Source organism: Musca autumnalis, unplaced genomic scaffold (genome assembly GCF_047663935.1).
Source record: "Musca autumnalis isolate F117 unplaced genomic scaffold, ASM4766393v1 scaffold_4, whole genome shotgun sequence".
Taxonomy (NCBI): Eukaryota; Metazoa; Arthropoda; class Insecta; order Diptera; family Muscidae; genus Musca; species Musca autumnalis.
The window spans coordinates 186,992,518-187,014,180 of NW_027411977.1; the positions used below are offsets into that span (position 1 = coordinate 186,992,518).

General features: G+C 38.9%; 1 protein-coding gene across 2 annotated transcripts in view; it reads right to left on the bottom strand.

Moving 5' to 3' along the window:
• Positions 1–12,973: 12,973 nt before the first annotated feature.
• The window catches only part of LOC141402243 (uncharacterized), a 52,242-nt gene continuing 43,552 nt past the window's right edge, over positions 12,974–21,663 (bottom strand). For both annotated transcript variants that reach the window (XM_073983136.1, XM_073983135.1), the window contains 4 exons: positions 20,228–20,288; positions 13,717–13,791; positions 13,289–13,531; positions 12,974–13,178 (listed from right to left, as the gene is read on the bottom strand). In XM_073983136.1, the coding sequence (XP_073839237.1) occupies positions 13,088–13,178; positions 13,289–13,531; positions 13,717–13,791; positions 20,228–20,288 (470 nt within the window). In that variant the 3' untranslated portion in view covers positions 12,974–13,087. The remainder of the gene's footprint in view (positions 13,179–13,288; positions 13,532–13,716; positions 13,792–20,227; positions 20,289–21,663) is intronic.

Below are 21,663 nucleotides of genomic sequence, written 5' to 3' on the forward strand. Positions count from 1 at the left end.
AAGTTATAAATTATTATTCAGTTAAATGTTTTACAATTTGTTTTTTTTTTCTAGTGAAAATTTATCTAAGAATTATTTATTTTTTATAATTTTTAAAACTATTTTCTTGAGAGGCACATGTTTGGGCTGATTTCAATTGTATTAATATAACTATGCTACGGTAAATGATCCACATACATCATCTAACCAAACAGGGTTTCTTTAACAACCATGAACCATGTTAATGCCGATGAAGCAGTCAAGGTTAGGTTGAATAGAGGGACGATACAAACATAAAAAATATACACTTAAGCCAGAGTAGGACTGTTGTGCGCTCTAAATTGGAGTCTGAAGGAGGTTATATTTAGATTATAATATATAATTGAGCCATTTTAGAAATCATGTGCTATTGACAAAGCCTCTTAGGCATTTAAACTAGTTTGCCCCAATTTGTTTGAGTTGTTTCATTGTATCGTTTCCCAGAAGATGGGTTCTTGGAGTAGCGAAGGCTGGGCAATGAAAGAGATGATGTTCCAATGTTTCGTCGTCCTATACACATGATCTGCATTCACTGTTTTCTGCAACACCTATTCAGTCTACTAATATTCTTTTTACTCATTAAAAGTAGATCCTTTCTTTTGTCCTCGCCAGGGTTCCGCCATAGGAGTTTTGTGTTTTTCCTTTCCCATTAATATTTCAGGGGGATATACGAGTATGATCATTCTTTGTCCATTCCCTTATCTCTAATCGCGCCGCTTTTAAAAGCTTAGCATTATCTAGGCTTATCGTAATTCGATCCCTGTAGTTCCCTCCTCGCAGTCGGAGGGAGATTCTAGCACAGTCCATCTGTAAACCCTCAGATTCTAGCGGGCATCTGTGCCATGGTTCCATCGACCCACATGTCTCGGTCCGGTATTAAGACTTCACATAAAGCGACTTCACTCAGGTATATACAGCAGTGCCGAACAGCCATTTGTCGCTGGTTACGAAGATTTTCGGCAATCCACACACATCCGATCCGAATGCAAAGAAAGAGCGTGCAAGAGAGAGCAAATGTTTTGAATTGTTTTTGTTTTGTAGCTTGCGTGCATACAATCTTACTCACACACTGTCATAAATTGCCAATGTTTTGAATACATCAGCCAAGATCATCCATATACCATTGATGCTCAAAATAAAAAAGAGAGTAAAGTAGTGAGAGAATCACAAGAAAATTTGTATCAACATTTAGTGGTTGCTAGACCTGTGACCAGTAAACATGTGGCGGGTGTGTGCGGTTTTGTTCAGTGTCCCCACTAAAATTATGCGTATACCCATGCACATGTTTACTTGTCCGCTGCTCAACGACGACTGATTGTTATTCTCACATACGTTAACGTATATGGATGATCTTGGCTGCATATACGTTAACGTATATGAGAATAACAATCAGTCGTCGTTGAGCAGCCGACAAGTAAACATGTGCATGGATGTACGCATAATTTTAGTGGGGACACTGAACAAAACCGCACACACCCGCCACATGTTTACTGGTCGAAGTTCTAACAACCACTGAATGCTGATACAAACTTTCTTGTGATTCTCTCACTACTTTACTTTCTTTTTTATTTTGAGCATCAATGATACATTCACATTTGTGGCTTCGCTCTTCTTGGTCGCCATTGATGTACAGTAAGTCCCGGTCCTCACTAACGTGAATTTCATTAAATTAGGCGTTCTAAGGTCGAATTCCGCACTACAGCAATTTCATGATTTTACTCTACTATGGAACTCGATCTAGAAACGCATAATTTCATAAAATTTTTTCTGGTGGTCTCTTTCGTTCCAGTTGTTCATAGACATTAATCTTATAGCTACGATGGCTGATTCACTCATACCTTACCTGAATTTCTATAGGGTGGATGAACAGAATTGTATCTACAGTCCTAGTCAGTGTAGTCCTCATTGCCCCGATATTGGATTTTTCACAGCTGTGTATGTCCGCACATGCCACTGTTCAACCACACGGCCTGCTCTGGTTGAGTCCACGACTAATATATGTGGAGATGGCGTGTATCGGTGTTGTCATGCTGTATGTTTCCGGAACCTATGCTGATGATCGGGTCTTTGCTACAGGAAAAAAAGCGAAATCGGTCTGTATTATTCATCTTTGCTGGCGTCCTAGAATGGCTTCAGAAGCGCGACCACCTTGCCCATTTTACAGACTTTGGCAACGATGTGGGTGGCTAGCGGCAGGTTGAGAAATGTAGTGAGATAATCGACTACCGGCACATTCAGTTGTTAGTTAGCATTACCATGGAAATTCCATCAGATCCCAACGCTTTGGATGATTTAGCGTTCCTGATAACATTTGCAACATCATCCATTGTAAATTGTGGAGGTTCATCATCGGCAAGAAAAGATCTAATGCGACGCAGTACTCTTTTCTTCGCCCTGTCACTTCCAGGGTGCTCGACAAACTGTCGATTAAAATAACGTTGCCAAACGCGACTGACTGGTCCTATCTTTCTTCTTTCCGGGGTTCGACAGTGACTTCACCGTTGTCCACAATTCGCTTATTTCGGCTCCAATGTTGCAACATTTTTCAGATGATTTAATCACTTGTCCCGCTTATGCGCATCGGCTAACCTGTTAACTTCCAGTGTCAGCTCCCTGATTCTGGGGTGACTGGGGTTGGTGCGACGAAGCTCGTCACGCTCATTTGCTAATTCCGTCGCCTCTGCTGGAAAGTTTGGTTTGGTATTCGACCAGGTATATGGCGAGCGGCTGCAGCAGTTATGATGTCTCGGAACGTCGTTTCCGCTAGCCGAACATCAGAAGGGTTGGGCAGATCTGTGAAGCGGTAATTAGTGAACTCTCTGAAATTAGGCCAATTTGCTTTCCCATAATTGAGCAAAGTGCGGCGTTCAGAGGTGATGAAATCGGGCGGTCTGTTGATGGAGACAATTATGGAGAGATTTTCTGACCCAAGAGAAACAACGGTTTGCCAGATGACATCATTTGTTAGCATTTGTTAGCAACTCTAGCCCGGCATTACCACACCTAACTACTACCCCCATAAATTCCATGTACGGGTCTATCTGTAGGGGAGTCTCGTATTCTGATGATAACGACAACGGCTTACTGAGGGGTTTGTTCACGCACTATGCATCAACATAGTCCCTGTTGTATTCCCTCACATGGACGGGTCCAGAGCAACCCCTAAGATGCACCCACTCCCGGCATAAACTGCATCTCACCGCAGCTTGTGTAGAACCAAAAGAATCCAGAGCAGGCATTCCGGGATATTCTACTCCCAACAACGAAAAACGATACAAATATAAACGTATGTACGCTGAGGAGGCGTCTGCTGGCTCGAACACGGGTATCCGAATCAATCCGGTGTCGACGGTTTTTTGAATTATTTTTTTTTTTACAAAATCGGTGGTTTCAGTGGACTCCAGGAAATCTCTCATTCCTCAGTTCTTGCTGGCATCCAAAATTAAATTGTGTTACGGTTATATGGAGACTATACTAAAATGTGGACCTATGGTGATTTTTAAACCCTACCTCACACTGAGGTAAGGGGTATTATGTATTTGTGCACTTGTATGTAACATGCAAAAGGAAGCAAAATAGATCCATAATTCCTTTTAAACATACATGTACATAGAATCACTTTCTGAGTCTATTTACGAGAATGTCCGTCCGTATTTTCATCCGATTTGAGGATTTTGGTACATCAAACACGCACATTTTGTTAGATTTTGATGAAATTTGAAACTTGTTACGGGATTTGGTCTAGAAATAAGTTTTGCAAATTATATTGAAATCGGTTTAGACTTGTATATAGCTCCAATATATATTTTCGCCCGATTTTAGGTATTTGGATCACGCTATGTATGTCTGATTTTGATGAAATTTGAAATGTTTGACGGAATTCGGTCTAGAAATAAGTTTGCCAAATTATATTGAAATCGGTTCTGATTTGGATATAGCTCCTTTTTATATTTTCACCCGATTTGAGGTCTTTCGTTCACCAAACAAGCAAATTCTGCCCGATTTGAATGAAATTGGAAACGTGTTACGGAATTTGGTCTAGAAATGTGGGTATCTCCAATTTTGATTAAAATTGGAATGTGTGACAGAGTTGTGACCAGAAATAAGGTAACAACATTTAATTTAAATCAGTTCGGTGTTAAATATAGCTCATATATATATATTTTATTATGAAATTCCGACAGATAGCGAGAGGTCAATAGCAATACTGACCTATTAAAATTGTTATACCCTCAGAATTTATGCTAACGAGGGTATATACACTTTCATACGGGCAAAGTGTGTGTCATCGAAATAATGGTTTGTCTTGGGGTCTAGTATGGACGAAAGCCGTTTCAGACAATTTGCTGTTAATTTAGCCATGTCCGTCCATCTGTCCCTCTGGCCTGCTGGAGCGCACGATAACTCTCGAACGAATCAACCGATTCGGTCCAAAATTTGTCTTTCATAATATTTTGTCCAAAATTAGTTTAAGTTCGAAGATGGGTTATATCGGTCCACTCCTTCCGGTACCTCCCCCAAAAAAGTTCGAAAATTTTCTGAAAATTTGTGCGCACGATAACTATTGAAGGGAGTAACCGACTTAAATGAAGTTCCAATCGTTCCACTTCTTCGGGTACCTACCACACAAAATTTCGGAAAAGTTCAGTTTGGAACCTGCTCGCGAATCGCTTTGATTTTTGTTGTAACAACTTGTACTTACTGCCCCCCATACGGCGGTACAAATTTCATCAAGAGCAAGTCCATATTTCCTGAGAAAATAGTCTGAAGGTTGCAAAACACCCCTATCACACCGTGTGTAGTGGTTGGAGCGCAATATAACTCTCGAACGAATCTGCTGATTACATCCAATATTTGGTCTTCGTAATATTTTGTCCAAACTTAGTTTAAGTTGGAAGACAAGCCATATCAGTCCACTCCTTCAGGTACTTCCCCCACAATAGTTAAAAAATGTTCGGAAAATTGTGAGCGCGATAACTCTTGAAGGGAGTGACCGATTTGGTCCATACTTTACACATTATAATATATCTACCAGATATTAATCAGGTTCGAATATGGACTATATTTGTCCACTCCCTATGGCATCATATGTATTGGCTGGAGAGCACGATAACTCTCGAACTGATGAACCAATTTCATCAAAAATTTGTTCTTCATATTTGGACATATTTTGTCCAAACTTAGTTTCAGTTCGAAGATGGGCATTACCGGTTCACAACTTCCGGAACTTCCTCCAATAAAAAAATATGCACGATATATCTTGAATGGGGCAACCAATTTAGTCCAAACTTTGGATCTCCTAATATTTTGTCCAAATTTAGTTTAACTTCTAAAATGGCCCATATCGGTTCTCTCCTTAGGGTACCTCCCCCACAAAAGTCCAACATTTTTGTTTATGTGCAGTTTAGGGTATGTTAGAAGAATCTTTGGAAATGTATACCGATGCTGTTCGTTGTGGTCTTGAGGACAAGTCCATGCTTTCTGGTCTACTGATCCAAAAGTTATACGATGACCCACTCAAATGACTAGTGGGCACGATACTTATCGAAATGATATGACTCCCAAAATAAGATCCACTTCCATAATGGACTACGTCGGTCCGTTCCTTCTAGTATCTCTTCCGCAACACTTTTGAACTTCAATCCTAATCCACATTTTTATCGGCAAGTTCAAATATCTAAAAAGGGAAACAAAATTCTGAAATACCTTAAATACATTCGATCTGCCGTATATGGAAGTTTAAATTCACATAGGCTGAGGATATACCTCTGTCGACAACGCCTGATACTTTTTTACTTGTTAAGATGGGCATTCATCTTTTCCTTACTGTTTTTGTTCTGTCATTCTGTAACGTCGTTTCGTTGTTACCTGGCGTAGTTCCAGTAGCGTCCAGGGTCTCCATAAGAGCCTACTAAACCTTACGTAGTAAGACTACTTTAGATCTAAAAAGTATTGACCTAAATACCAGTATGTTTTTTGTGAATAAAATATCATCATATGCTTGCTGATACTTGTAGGAAGACGCGTGATAACTATGATTCGCCGGTTATAAATAGTCGGGAACGACGATGTTGATTGATGAAGCGTAATGGTTCAGGGCTGACGATTTTTTTAATGACGAGGAAATGTCGATTGATAATTAGTCGCATGACGACGATGATGGAGCTCGTGAACTTGGCTGATGATGAACGGGACTGACGATACGATGAAGTTTTGGAACTTGACTGATGATGATTACTAACAATTATTACTATAAATACTGGTTATGTTCTCGTACAAACTACTAGGCGTTAGTGAGGTGCAACGAAGTGAACTAAATCCATATGCATTAGGGTGTGCTGCGTTATAGAGTCGATGTGTGTAAAAGCGTGTAATAATATGTAGCTATGTCTTCAAATAATAGATTAGAGTCAAGTCTCCAGTTCAATACAGACCTATTTACTGGCCTCGACTTTGCCTAAAATCGGTTGTAAATATCTATGACATGGAGATCAGATGCAAATAAATTTTGCACCTAACACATAATAGATTGTGTCCTCTTCTTTATTGCACTCTCTCTGATATTTTATTATCTAAGTTTACTTATTGTTATCCAATTTCATATATTTATTTTTATTATTTTACAGATGTTTTTTTAACAGAATGACATTATTCTAATTTAAAATTAAATATTAACTTTAAAACTGAAATGCATACATATATGGTCTGATAAACAGATTAACGTTTAAAGTGAAAAAGATATAAAAATTAAAAAAATATATATATATTTAGAATGTTTGGCTCGCTCCACAGGCGGTGTAATGGAAAGTTGTTAAATAGGATTTTAAAAAAATTAAAAGAAAAAACTAAAAAAAGATATACCTACAAGATAGCTTTAAGAAAAAACACTTGTTAATGAGATTGAATGTTAGAAACTACTAATAAAATAATTGCAGACGCTTATTGTTAAGAATGAGATCATAGTTATTAACACACAACTAAGATTTGTAATAAGAGAACTTATGATTTATAAATAGTTAAAAAAAACAAATCGTTACTGTCTGACAATGAAATCAACAATTTGCAAAAATGCACCTAATGCAAAAACAATTTGATTATGCAAGTTGGCAAGCAATGTACGTCCTAATGTACGAATATTAGTTACGAAAAACATGAGGCTATAAACGATGGCGTTAATTACAATTATGTGTAACTTTATATCTACCTCATTTACACCATGTTATTGATTAAATGCGGTTTACATATAATTTATTGATGATAATATATCAATTTACCGGGTTATATACTTGCGTTCTATGATAACAAGATATATGTACCTCACAACTTTATTTCCAATAAAATGTGGCAATTGTAATATTGTATTAATAATAAATTAAATAATATAAATAACAATAATAATATTAAATTGTTTTGTCTTTTTATTGAAAGAGGGAGGACTGATATTGAAGGGTGTTTAGCCAATTTAGCCATTACTTAATGAATAAATCATGTTTTGCACAAGATAATGGGAGAGTAACCACCTGTTTTTGTAACTCAAATTTTCCGATTCCTACGTGTTTGTCACACACAAAAACACATTTTGGTTTTTGTATCCAATCATGGTAGAACAAGAAAAGGTAGCAGCAATACCCAGCTGACTGAACTGGGTTGTAGTGTTAGTGTCAAATTCCATCCCAGGTAGCATTTGGAAGATTGTTCTATCAAAAATCACATTGCGGAGTCTTTTTAGAGTCCTTTTGGTGATCACAAATTGATTAAGTCGCTTGTATGATCAGAAGGGACTCGAAAGTCACTCCCTGTAATGATTAAAAAGGGTTCAATTTAAAATACAACAACAAATGTGTAGCAATCACAAATAAATCATTGAGGTGTTTAAAATGTGACTAATTTTTCGTTATTTATTGTCACATTTTGATCTTCATGAAGATTGAAAAATGCTTAATCAAAAAAGGGTCATGCAGGTGTTTTAAAAGTGATTAAAACTATGTATATTCTGATCATATTTTGAACAGATAGGTGATTAAAAACTGATTGTTTTGTTTTATTTTTGTTTGGTTGTAAATAATTCTCATATACACTTTCTATAAAACTTTGATATTAATGTAACGTATAATATTAAAATTATAGACAAACACAACACATGTTCAGGTAAAGGGGATAATTAAAAGTCATAGACAAGCAGAAAAGACAACACAACAAAGGAAAGGAACAAAAAAAAAAAAAAAAAGAAGAATAAAAAGAAAATTCTTTTAATGTTTTCGTCTAATAAAATACTTATAAGTGACTCCCTAAAGACTCATAAACGATAATAAACATGACTCAAAAAAGACTCGAAAAAGAGTCCTAAATTAATCAACAAATCACCAATAAATGATTAAAATACGACTCGAACAAGACTTTATATACCATTAGAAAATGGCCAAAAATGACTCGAAACTAATGCAGAGGAAGACTCATTTGTAATTTGTTTAGAAGAGTCGCCTGAGGTTACGTTTTCCTCCCGACAAAGGAGTCATTTATGATCAGAAAATGAGCTCATATTCCAGCTTTTTAATCGTGCAGTCGGATCAAAAAAGACTCGAATTTGATTAAAATTTTCAAAAAATTCTGGCTGGGACCTTATATTTGTTCTACCATATGGTATCCAATGCTGTTTGTATGTATGTATGTGAAAACCAAAAGAAACGTTTGATTTCCCTCGTATAACGAAAACGTCTGAAATAGACGATAGAAATAGACCCAACGTTTTGAGCTGAAATTTTGTTTGTTACAGAATTTCGCTGAAAACGCATACATTGATTTAGAGAAAAGTTTAGATACTCATAGTCCATATTTACATTAGGCAATTTTCCTTGCGGCAATTGTCAGCTTGAAGGTGAGAGGGGTGAGTCTTATGGTAACCCTTTGCCTCTCAACACCCTCTCTCATCTACAAACTGACAATTGCCGCAAGGAAAATCGCCTAATGTAAATTTAGACATACATGCAAAAATCTTTCCAAAATGTATTTTGACATTTTTTGAAAATTGTTTTCGGAATCAAACGAATACTTTTCAATTTTTTATAAAAACTAAGGCACATTTATATAAGGTAGAAGTGACAATCAGCTATATTCAAGGCATATTTATATAAGGTTGAAGTGACAATCAGCTGCATTTTTACTTTTTTTGTAACTTTGGATTTCAAAATGTAATAGGGTCTACTCATGAAATTTGGAACTTCGAAATTTGCTACCATAAAATACTTCTTTTCATCCTGAACGTGTAATAAAAATGACCTACGAAAATTCTGAATGCTTTATATTTACATTTTGATTCAAATTTTTTCTATTTTAGATGATTTTCAAAATGTATTTATGTTTCTTCTGAGAAAATTTTTAGAACGACCCCATTATTCAATATTTTCTTTGACATTAAATTTTCTATAACAACAATGTTGTTTTTGTAAATTTGTTAGTTGTTGTAATTCATGCATTTACCTTATATAAATTTGCCTTGATACAAACCAAAGTTTAAACGGATTCTTTTGAGTAAGAACGATACGTTTGAAAAATATGTCCCAATTTACATTAGGCGAGTTTACTTGCGGCAATTGTCAGTTTGATGGAGAGAGAGGTGAGGTATATGGTAACCCTTTGCCTCTCAACACCCTCTCTCACCCACAAACTGACAATTGCCGCAAGTAAACTCGCCTAATGTAAATTGGGACTAAATTTTCAAAAAAAAATTGGGATTTCTGAGTGAAATCGGACACATTTTCAAAATGAGGTTTTTGATTTTCTTCTGCTCATCAACAAAACATTTCAGTATATTTTCAATTTTTTTTTCGACCAACGGCTCCAAAATATTTTGTGGTTGCTGGGCGGTTGGACAGTTATCGATATTTCCGAAAAATCGACAGTCAAAACTGATCATGTGTACAACGCTTAAGTAAGTACTATTCGTCGTGAGCGCTACTCGGCTCTAAGGCTCGTTACTCGAGTTGTTGGTCGGCTCTGAAGTGTTCGGATGCTGCCGGCTCTGGGATAATCGTGTTGTTGCTCGCCTCCTAGTTAATCGGATGTTGTCGACTCGTTGGCAAACTTTATGTAGATTGCTCGACTCTGTGATAATTGAATGCTGTGGGGAGTGTTGCTCCGCTCTGGGTGATCGGATGTGATCGGCACATTGGCAATCGTCGGGAGTGTCGCTCGGCTCTGGGTGATCGGCTGTACTACTCTGTAAAGTGAAGAGTTGGAAATGGCAACAGAGCGAATGAATTGCAAGGAGCGAACGAATCGCAAGGAACGAACGAATTGCGAGAGAACGAGTCGGTGGGAGCGAACGGATCACAGGGCCGACGACTGTTGTTATATTAGGTTCAAGTGACTGCGGTTTATGCCACACGTCTTATCTTGTAGTTCGTTTAACGCCAGCATTCGACAAATTCAGCGATGGAAAGCGATCTCGATTACATACTAGCATAAATGGAATGTATTCGGGTAGCAATCAGGTTACGAGCCTTACATTAGCCCTCTCTTGGAAGGTCATAACTGTCTGTTTTTGGGGAACTCGGAAACGACCAGAGGTGTACAGCGCTAGCTGAGCAAATTGACAGCTCTACGTTTTGCTCGGACAGCTCTACAGTTCGCCAGACAAAACCAACGTATCATCTGGTCTGTCAAATGACGTCACCTGGCAACCTGTCATTTCCCTTTTATCTCCCCATAATTGTATCCATTAGCAGACCACCCGATTTCATCGCCTCTGAACGCCGCACATTCGTCAATCATGGGAATGCTGATTGGCTGAGTTTCAGAGAGTTCACTAATCACCGCTTCAGAGAACTACACAATTCTTCTGATGTTCGGGTAGCGGAATGCACGTTCCGAGACATCATCACTTCCGCAGCCGCTCGTCATATAAATGCTGGTCGAATACCCAAAGTAAGACCAAACTTCCCAGGAGAGGCGACGTGATTAGCAAATGAGCGTGATGAGTTTCGCCGAGCCAACCCAAATGACCCCAGAGCCAAGGAGCTGACACTGTAAGCTAACAGGCTGTTCGGCGAGCATAAGGGGAACAAGTGGTTAGATCATCTGAAGAGTTGCAACATTGGAGCCGGTTTAAGTGAATTGTGGGCCACGGTTAAGTCACTCTGGAACCTTGAAAGGAGGGAGGATAGGACCTCAGTCACGTTTGTCGACATTACTTTGACTGACCCGAAGAAGTGCGCAAGTTATTTCAATCGTCAGTTTTCGAGCACCCCGGGGGGAACAGGGCGAAGAGAAGAGTACTACGTCGCATCAGATATCTTCCTTCCGAGGATGAACCACCACAGTTTACAATGGATGATGTTGCGAATGCCACCATTATATCTAAATCATCCAAAGCATTGTGCGCTGATAGAATCTCCATGGTTATGCTGAAACAGCTGGATGAGAATGGAATAACTCACTAAATTTCTCAACTTATCGGTAGACACCCTCATTGTTCCCGAAGTCTGGAAAATGGGCAGGGTGGTCCCGTTACTGCAGCCAGGCCAGTATGCCAGAAAAAGTGAATCGTACAGGCTGATATCGCTCTTGTCGCCAGTAGCAAAGACCTTTGAGGCCTTAGTCCTTCCCAGTTGCAGATCACCACGACAACAGCGCTGCACGCCATCTGCACACATTTTTGTCAAGATCCCCTCCAGACGGCATCCAGATCGTAACGTATGCGGATGATTGCAATATCCTGGCGTCAGGTACCTTCCCTGGTGACATCTGTGAGATTCTGAACACCACCACCTTTTCCCAAGCGGGGAATATGCACATTTCCTCCACTAAATCTATGGTCACTCGTTCACCACATGGACTGCGCAGTTTGGAAGAGAGTTGAATGTCATTATCGATGGTAGCAGAATACCGACCACAAACTGCCCCAAAATTCTAGGGGTCACATTCGACACTACGTTCAATTTGTGCGTGCATGCCACAGCTATCTGCGACAAACTGAGAAGTAGGAACAATGTCTTCAAGTCCCCATCTGGCAGCACTTGGGGGTGCATACAAAGAAACCTTGTTGAACACATATAACGCGATAGGCCGGTCTATGGTAAGCTATGTGGCTCCCGTTTGGTCCCCGAGATTATATGATACGAATTGGGGAAACCTGTCAGAATACCGCCCTGAACAGCAACAAGGTGCCTCCGCATATCTTCAGTGGACCATCTACATGAGGAGGCAAAGATTCTGCCAGTACAGCAACATAGTGAGATTCTTTCGTTGCAGTACTTGCTCGGATGTTACCGTGAGAGCCATCCCAATCACCATCTTGTAGGCAGGCCCGATATACCCAGACACATCAGGAAGGATATCCACGCTCTAGAGGAAGAGGCTTAACGGCACGAGAGAGAACCCGTAGATTAACAGGCATACCATGTAGGTTTAAATTGCATTCACACGGACACATAAGTCATAAGCAAATATAGTGTGAATAAAGTCCTCGGAGGTCAGCGTCAGCTGCCACGACAAACCAAAGCACTTTTGGCTCAACTACGCTCGGGCTATTGCAGTCGCTTAAATTCTTATAGGGCAAAGATAAACACTGTTACAACAACAACATACCAGCATACCAAGCTTCGGATTATATATATCACTTATGCTAGGTTTACATTTACGAAATCCACTCGATTTCAACTGTCAATTCCATTGATTAAACGTCAAATGAAATCAATGGATTTTAGATTAAATTTCATTTAACGTATGCACAAAGGAATTGACAGTTAAAGTCCTCTCGGTTTAGTAAATGTAAATGTACTATTACTTACCTTTTCAAATCAACTTTCAAAATCTTTTTATCCTGCAATCACCCCCTTATATATCAAAAATTTTCCTTTAACATATAAAAGCTCTGTTTTGTATTAATTCTTTTGCATTTTTTATGTTGTATATAACTACATTATTTCATTTCATATATATAAGTAAATGTGTATGTGTGTGTGTATAATAAGTACAATATATTCTCTTTATAATACTAATTTATACAACTACAAAATATAAATAAATTATTATATTAATTTGTGTGTGTGTGTTGTGAATTCATCAAATATTAACAAACATCATCCAAGGCCTCTTCTTCATCTAGACTGGGTCCAATTTCAACAAAACCCTCTTCTGCAATATCGGGACCACTATCAACCCTGGAAAATGAGACAAATGTAAAACTTTAAATTAACAAATGTAAACAACTTTAAATAGATTTATTATAGCGTCGAGCCGAAATCCTCTGCGAACATTTATTTTTACGTACTTTTCAAAATCACAATGCGGCAATAGACCCTCATCCTTGCTTATTGTATTGCTAAAACGGAAGACCAGACACAGACGCAGCACTGCCACCAATATCAGTAGACCACCGGCAACATAGCTTAACCATAAATTGTGAGGCCACAGCATAAGAGTAATGCCAATTGTTAGGTACGGTAGGGCGAGACGCCAACTGCCGAAGTATTTGCTAAACTCCCAGCAACGTAAACACTTCGAATAGTTATCACTAATTGGGGGAGAAGAAGGAGAAGGCGTTGGGGGATATTAGTTTGTAATTTGCCTTTGTGTTAAATGCTCACAAGGATTAGAGGTTAAATAGATATGAACAGAAACAACAACGACAATTCACAATATGTTTATGTGGTTGTAGTTGTTGTTGCTGCTGTTGTTGTTGATTTCATTTTTGCTTACTTGCCAAATATTAATTGAAGAAAAAGAGTTATGACCCATTTGATTTCAAAGAATAAAATAATTATTGATGAAATTCTGCAAAAGAAGAAATCAGAAAGAGAGAAGGGGAGTGATACTAAATATAAAATCAAGTAAATTATAGATGAAGAAAAGATTAACAACCACAATAGTCTGTAATTGACAATAAGAATATCATGTATATTAATTATATACATACTTTGTTTCAGTTTGAAAGTGGTATTAGCATACGATAGACTTATTTATGTAGGTATAACAAAACCATCATTGATGTGTTAATTCTTGTCTTCGATCGAAACACAGGAGTTCGTAGATGGGCTATATCGGCTTACGTTTTGGTATAGCCCCTATATAACGGTACCTACCGATGTTCGGTATTTTGGGGATTTTAGCTATTTTTTTTACCGCACTACCTTTTGACTCCACCAAAAATCGTCAACATGGTCCATATTTTGGTATACCTCCCGATTTTCGGCATTTTGAGGGTCTTATCCACATTGTTTGACTGAACTACCATTAATCTGGCTTTTGAGATTCCCCGCAGTTATCCACCAAAAATCGTCAATATAGTTTCATGTTTTGGTATAGCCTCCATATAACGGGTCTTCCCGATTTTCGATATTTTGAGGATTTTAGCTAAAATTTTTAACCGAACTATCTGTAATTTGGCATTTGCGGTTCTCGGTGACCACGAAACTTCTCCACGAAAAATCATCAATATAGGTTCATGTTTTGGTATAGCCCCCATATAACGGTACCTCCCGATTTTCGGTATTTTTAGGATTTTTAGGAACGGCACTTCCCGATTTTCGGTATTTTGAGGATATTAGCTAAAATGTTTAACCGAACTAACTGTATTTTGACATTTGAGGTTCTCGGTGACCACGAAACTTCTCCAAAAGAAATCGTCATTATAGGTCCATATTTGGTATAGCCAAACCCATATAACGGTACCTCCCGATTTTCGGTATTTTGAGGATTTCAGCTACATTATTTTGACCAAACTACCTGTAATTTAATATTTAAGCTTCACAGTGGATACAAAACATCTCCACCAAAAACAGTCAACATAGGTCCATGTTATGTATGGTATAGCCCCCATATAACGGTTGCTTCCGATTTTCCGTATTTTGAGGATTTTAGCTAAAATTGTTAACCAAACTATCTGAAATTTGGCGTTTAAAGTTCTCGGTGACCACGAAACTTCTCCACAAAAAATCGTCATTATAGGTCCATGTTTTGGCGTAGCCCCCTAAACGATACCTCCCGATTTTCTGTATTTTGAGGATTTATCTACAATTTTTAACCGAACTAGCTGTAATTTGACATTTGAAGTTATCTATGGTCATAAAACTGAGCACCAAAAATCGAACTAGCTGTAAGCTGACATTTGAATTTTCATTGGTCACGAAACTTCTTCAACAAAAATCGTGAACATAGGTCCATGTTTTGGAATAGCTCCCATGTAACGGTACCTCCCGATTATCGGTATTTTGAGGGTCTTAGCTACATTGTTTGACGAAACTACCCGTAATTTGACTTTTGATGTTCCCTGCAGTTATAAAACTTTTCCACCAAAAATTGTAAAGATAGGTAGACACTTTGATATAGCTACGCAGGCGGTACCTTTCACCTAGCTGAACACATTTTTTAGATTAAATTAGAAAATTATGGCATTTGGGGTATCCACGGACGAAAAATTATAAATTATAAAATTATTATATTTTAATTAAGACTAGTTCATGGTGGAGGGTATAAAAAGTTCGACCCGGTCCGTTTTTTTACTTGTTTTTTTTTTTGGGAGCGGCATTTCCCGGAATGCCTGCTTCGGAGTCGTTTGGTCCTTACGGGGATAGAAAGTAACCCCGGACCATGGTTTTGCACCGTTTGTCAGCGTCTCATCCACCATAGGTCGGTGTCGCTGAGATGCAACGGGTGTCGTGGATGGGTGCATTTCAGGAACTGTTCAGGCCTGACCTTACTGAGGGAGTGTTACGACAGGGTTTATATTGCTTCGTGCTGCGCCAACATGATCCCCAGTGAGTTTTCATCATCATCATCAACATCGGACTATGAAACAGCAGTATCAGCCAAAGCCGTTAACACCGCGTATTGCTGTTCCAGCTCCTGAGAATGTGACATTCCTGCAGTTTAACTGCGATGATCGTCGAAACAAGATTAGTGAGATCGTGAATTTTATGAGTCGAAGAAATATAATGGGCGAGGCGATTCAGGAAACGAAGCTGAACACCAACTGCAGTCTTCGGAGTTTTGGTGGATACAACGTTCTTCGCCTGGATCATACCAGAAGTGGGGGTGGTGGACTTGAATTCCTACTGCACTAGTCTAGTACAGACCTATCTCGCCTGAGCTAGACTCTAGGGACTCATACTTGGAGTGAATGGGGGTAGCGGTAAGTATGTGGAACCGCCGAGATAGAACTGCTGAATATGTATATCCCGCCGATTAATAGCTGTGCCCCCCGTTATTCGCCAAACATCAGACCTCTGTTGAGAGGTGATAACCGGCTGGTCCTAGGGGATTTCAATGCGCATCATGAGTTATTGCATTCAGCCATAGGGAATGACCAGAGAGGCACCGATCTGACTGAGCAAATATATAGCTCCACATTCTGCTGTGCGAGGACGCACCCATCAGGATTAGATGAGATTACCAAAGTTCCCCTGACATATCCATCGTGTCACCCGGTCTGACGAATGACGTGACATGGCAACCCGTCATTTCCTTTGGGTCGGACCATCTCCCAATCCTTATCTTCATCAATAGACCACCAGACTTCACAACCTCTGAACGCCGTACTTTTATTAACCATGGGAAATCTTATTGGCAAGGTTTCAGAGAGTTCACTATCCTACGCTTCAGAGAACTGTCCAATCCCTCTGATGTTCGTGTAGCAGAGAGGAAACTCCGAGACATCATCACTGCTGCAGCCGCTCGCTATATTCCTGCTGATCGAATACCTGAAATAAGACCTATTTTTCCCAGCAGAGGCGACGGGATTACCCAATGAACGGGATGAGCTTCGCCACACGAACCCTAATGACCCTAGAGTCAGAGAACGGACAGTGGAAGTCAATAGATTAGTCGGTGAGCGCAAGTGGAAAAAGTGGATGGAACATCTGAAGTGCTGCAACATTGGATCCAGTTGTAACAAATTATGGACAAGGATTAAGGCGTTATTAAATCCTGGAGGAGGGACGATCGGACATCTGTCATGCTTAACGGCGTGGCTGTGACAGATCCGAAGAGGTGCGCGGGCTATTTCTGCCGACAATTTATCGAGCACCCCGATAGCGGCCGGGCGAAGAGAAGTGTTTTACGTCGCTTGCGATCTCTTCCAGCCGAGGAAGAACCCCACAATTTACGATGGATGATGTTGCAGATGTTATCCGTGGCGCAAAGTCGTCCAAAGCGCTTGGACCTGACGGAATTTCAATGGTGATGCTAAAACAGCTGTATGAATCGGGAGTCGAGTATTTAAGTAAGGTTCTCTACTTGTCGCTGGCCATCCTAATAGTTCCCGAAGCCTGGAAAATGGGCAGTGTGTTCCCGCTGCTGAAACCTGGCAAGGATGCCAGCAATGGTGAATCGTACAGGCCGATTTCACTTTTATCGCCAGTAGCAAAGATACCCGAGGCGTTACTCCTCTTCAGCATCAGAACGTGTTATCCAGTTGCGGATCATCAACACGGGTTCCGGAAGCAGCATAGTACCACTACAACACTCCACGTCATTTCCACATATATTGGCCGAGGAATCAACCAGGTCAAACCATGCCACAGAACAGTGATGGTAGCACTGGATCTGACCAAAGCGCTTGATACGGTCAGCCTTGCTAGGCTGTTCGAGGATATCGAGAATAATACATCAACTATTTGTGTGGTCGCCAGTCATACGTGGAATTCAGAGATAGGAAGTCCAAACCCCGTAGAGTGAAGCAGGTAGTTCTCCAAAGTCTGCTTAACCTCTACCTTTCTGCAATTCCATGCCCTCCCGACGACATTGAGTTAATTACGTACGCGAATGATTGAACGCTCATGGTGTGAGGTCCCACCATTGATAACACTGGTCAACAGTACTTTTGTTTCAACCGAAGTTGCAGTTGTTTCTAGATGAAATCGGCGAAATATTTTCAAATCAGGTCCCGGTTTTTCTCCATCAGCTCTAGTTTTTGAGATATACCTCAAAATCGGGTTTTACGTGTTTATCCCAGACTTTCGTTATTTTCGGATTCAAACAAATATTTTTTTGTGGGTTTTTCGACATTAATATATTAAGGAGATGTCGTACACTCGATACAAATCGTTTTTGAAATAGTTATGGTGAGTATATATCAAAAAAATATAGAAAATATACGACTGACCTTGTAAAAATTGCATACTTTAAGCTGTAATTACGTCATCGGGGGAAGTCATAGGATCTTCATATGGTACTCCGGATATGCTTAGGGTGTCTACTATATAATCCAGTATTCAAATGTATAATATAAAGTTCATAGCCCCCATGATTCGGCCATAACCTGAAAATCGCCATGAAGACTGCTAAAGGGAAATAATTTACCAGTGATATCATTACCACATAAGCCATTTACTTTTCAATGGCAGTCTTCATAATGATTGTTAGGTTATGGCCGAATCATGGGCGCTATGAACTTTATATTATATATTTAAATACTGGACTATATAGTAGACACCCTAAGCATATCTGCATTGCCATATGACGATCCTATGACTTCCCCCGATGACGTAATTACAGCTTAAAGTACTCAAAATAAGCAATTTTTACAAGGTCCGTCGTATATTTTCTATATTTTTTTGATATGTACTCACCATAACTATTTCAAAAACGATTTGTATCGAGCGTACAACATCTCCTTAATATATTAATGTCGAAAAACCCTCAAAAAATAGTTGTTTGAATCCGAAAATAACGAAAGTCTGGGTTAAACTCGTAAAAACCGATTTTGAGCTATATCTCAAAAACAAGAGCTGATGGAGAAAAACCGGGACCGGAATTGAAAATAACTCGCCGATTTCATCTAGAAACAACTGCAACTTCGTTTGAAACATTCAACTTTTTCAATTTTGTTGAGCAGTGTAATACTTGTGTCAGTCTTGAGCTTTTTGAGTCATCATCAACACTGTTCACCACATGTACGGCCCAAATGAAGCTCCCACTGAATGTGCAGGTCGACGGTTCAATTATTCCGACCACAAACTATCCCAAAGTCCTGGGGGTCACATTCGTCCGAGCATGCCACAGATATCTGCGATAAGTTGAGCAGCAGGAACAAGGTCCTCAAGTCCCTAGCTGGCAGCACTTGCGGATAAAGAAACCTTGTTTCTCAAATACAACGCGATAGGTCGGTCTGTGGTAAGCTATGCAGTGCCACCGTGGTTTTCTAACGTAAGTGATACGCAATGGCGTAACTTACAAATCTGCCAGAATTCTGCCTTGAGAACAGCTACAGGATATCACCTCATGTCTTCAGTGGACCATTTACATGAGGAGACCAAGATCCTACCGGTGCGTTGACACAATATGATGTTGACAATGCAGTACTTGCTTGGATGATAAAGGCAAGACCACCCAAATCACCACCTGGTGGATATGTCCCAGGCAAGTCAGAGAGAATTATCGTGATCTTGAAAGAAAGGTCCATAGATATAAAATAGAACCCCTATATCAACGTTCTTATCAGGCAGATTTTTAGAGATATTCACACTGATGCGGTCGCTGAGGCTCTAGAAACCTATAGTGCGAATATCGTCCTCAAAGAACATCCACCACCCGTGGCTGTGGTGTTGGCACAACTAAGATCTGGTTGGTGCAAACGCCTCAATTCTTATTGGGCCAAGATTGATGGCACACAGAATATCTGCCCAGGATGCGGCACCGGTCCGCTTACTACACAGCACCTTTTTAAATGCCTAACTAACCTGACCAACCTGACTCCACTCTCACTTTGGACTAATCCTATTCAGGTGGCGTCCTTTCTGAACTTGGAGCTGGAGGCAGAGTCGAATCAATAAAATGAAGACATGTAGAAGCTGCTGCAACAACAACAATAACAACAGTGGACCATGGACATCAACAAGGAAAAGGGAAGACTTCTCTCGTATTAGTAAATGTAGGCCGATTATATTTTCATTGTCAAATCCGAAGAGCGTCTCGAATATAGTACGACACCACTTATACAGAAATAATGAGTAAATGTGGCTAATACTTTGACGTTGAAAAAATTTGTTATATTGTCGGAGCCTCATGTATTAAAATACTCACCACTCCCAAATACCACAATTTGACAATAAATTTCGTTCATTTGGTTTACCCCTTTCCCTTATTGTTGTTATATTTTCACATTTGTTACACTTATACCACTTTTACAATTACTTATATCTAAGTCAATAGATAAATTAAGACACAGAAACAGACACATGCATACGTACTTTCAATATAAAATTGTACTTACACTATTAATAGTCCCGCCTGATAGCCATGTACATAGACATCGACTCCAACGCCGCAAATAACTGAAATTAAATCAAAAACATGTTTCCCTTTTTCAGATATTCCATTTAATGGTTGTTGTTGACGAGACAATACATTTACAACAAGGATTACAATATTTATGATATTGGATTGGTTTGTGATTGTTTGTGTGTGTGTGTGGTAAGTATTGCAGATTAATTAAGTTGTTCGAATTACAAATGAAACTAAATTTAAGTAGTCGGAACGAATAAATGATTGCTCGTGGAGAATTGGAAAATGTTTTGCTTTAATTAAACGGAGAAGATGAGTCAATAAAATAATAGAAAATTAATATTTCACAGTCGAAATTTCCAGGGAATAAAGTCAATTGTGTAAAGTAGAGTACTTATATTTTATTATATATTATATATGCACCATGGCAGTGCGGAGAAAAAATCAAAAACAGGAACCTAAAACAATACTATGAAAAAAGTTTTGCGGAAGAGGTATCAGACGGAACTGGAAGTTAGGACTTCTGTCACGACTGGAAGTTAGGACCTCTGTGTGTCCCATAACTTCATGACGTAAAGTAATATTCTGAGGTACACCAACCCCACAAAAGTATACGTTACAATAACCGGGTGTGATTTACAAATTTACAAAATAATAAATAAATAAATAAATAAATAAATAAATAAATAAATAAATAAATAAATAAATAAATAAATAAATAAATAAATAAATAAATAAATAAATAAATAAATAAATAAATAAATAAATAAATAAATAAATAAATAAATAAATAAATAAATAAATAAATAAATAAATAAATAAATAAATAAATAAATAAATAAATAGGTTAGGTTAGGTTGATAAGAGGGGTGATACTAGATCACCACATGCCCATGTGGACATACACTTAAGCCATAAGTAGGCCTGTTGTGCGCTCTAATTTTGGGTTATGGAAGGATTATCCTTTTTTTTGACTTAGTCTAGGATCTCTGTCCTATTTACATAGTCTCTGATCTTTTTGAACTCGATTGTCCTAATTTGGTCGAGTCCTGGTATAATGTCATTCCCTAGTAACTGGGTTCTCAGATTTGTGAAGGCTTGACAATGGCAGAGGTAATGTTCCAACGTTTCGTCGTCCTCTCCGCATGCTCTGCATTCACTGTTTTCTGCACAACCTATTTTGTGCAGGTGCGCTTTTAGACCTAGGTGACCTGTAAGGATTCCTGTCAGTCTACTAATATCTTTTTTACTTAGTAAAAGTAATTCTTTTGTTTTGTCCTCGTCTGGGTTTCCCCATAGGATTTTTGTGTTTTTTCCCTTCTCTCCACTACTCCAGAGGGATACATGTGCATTTTTTGCCCATGTCTTTAGTTCTAGTCGCGTAGCTTTAAACGGCTTAGCGTTTTCTAGACTTACCGTTGGTTG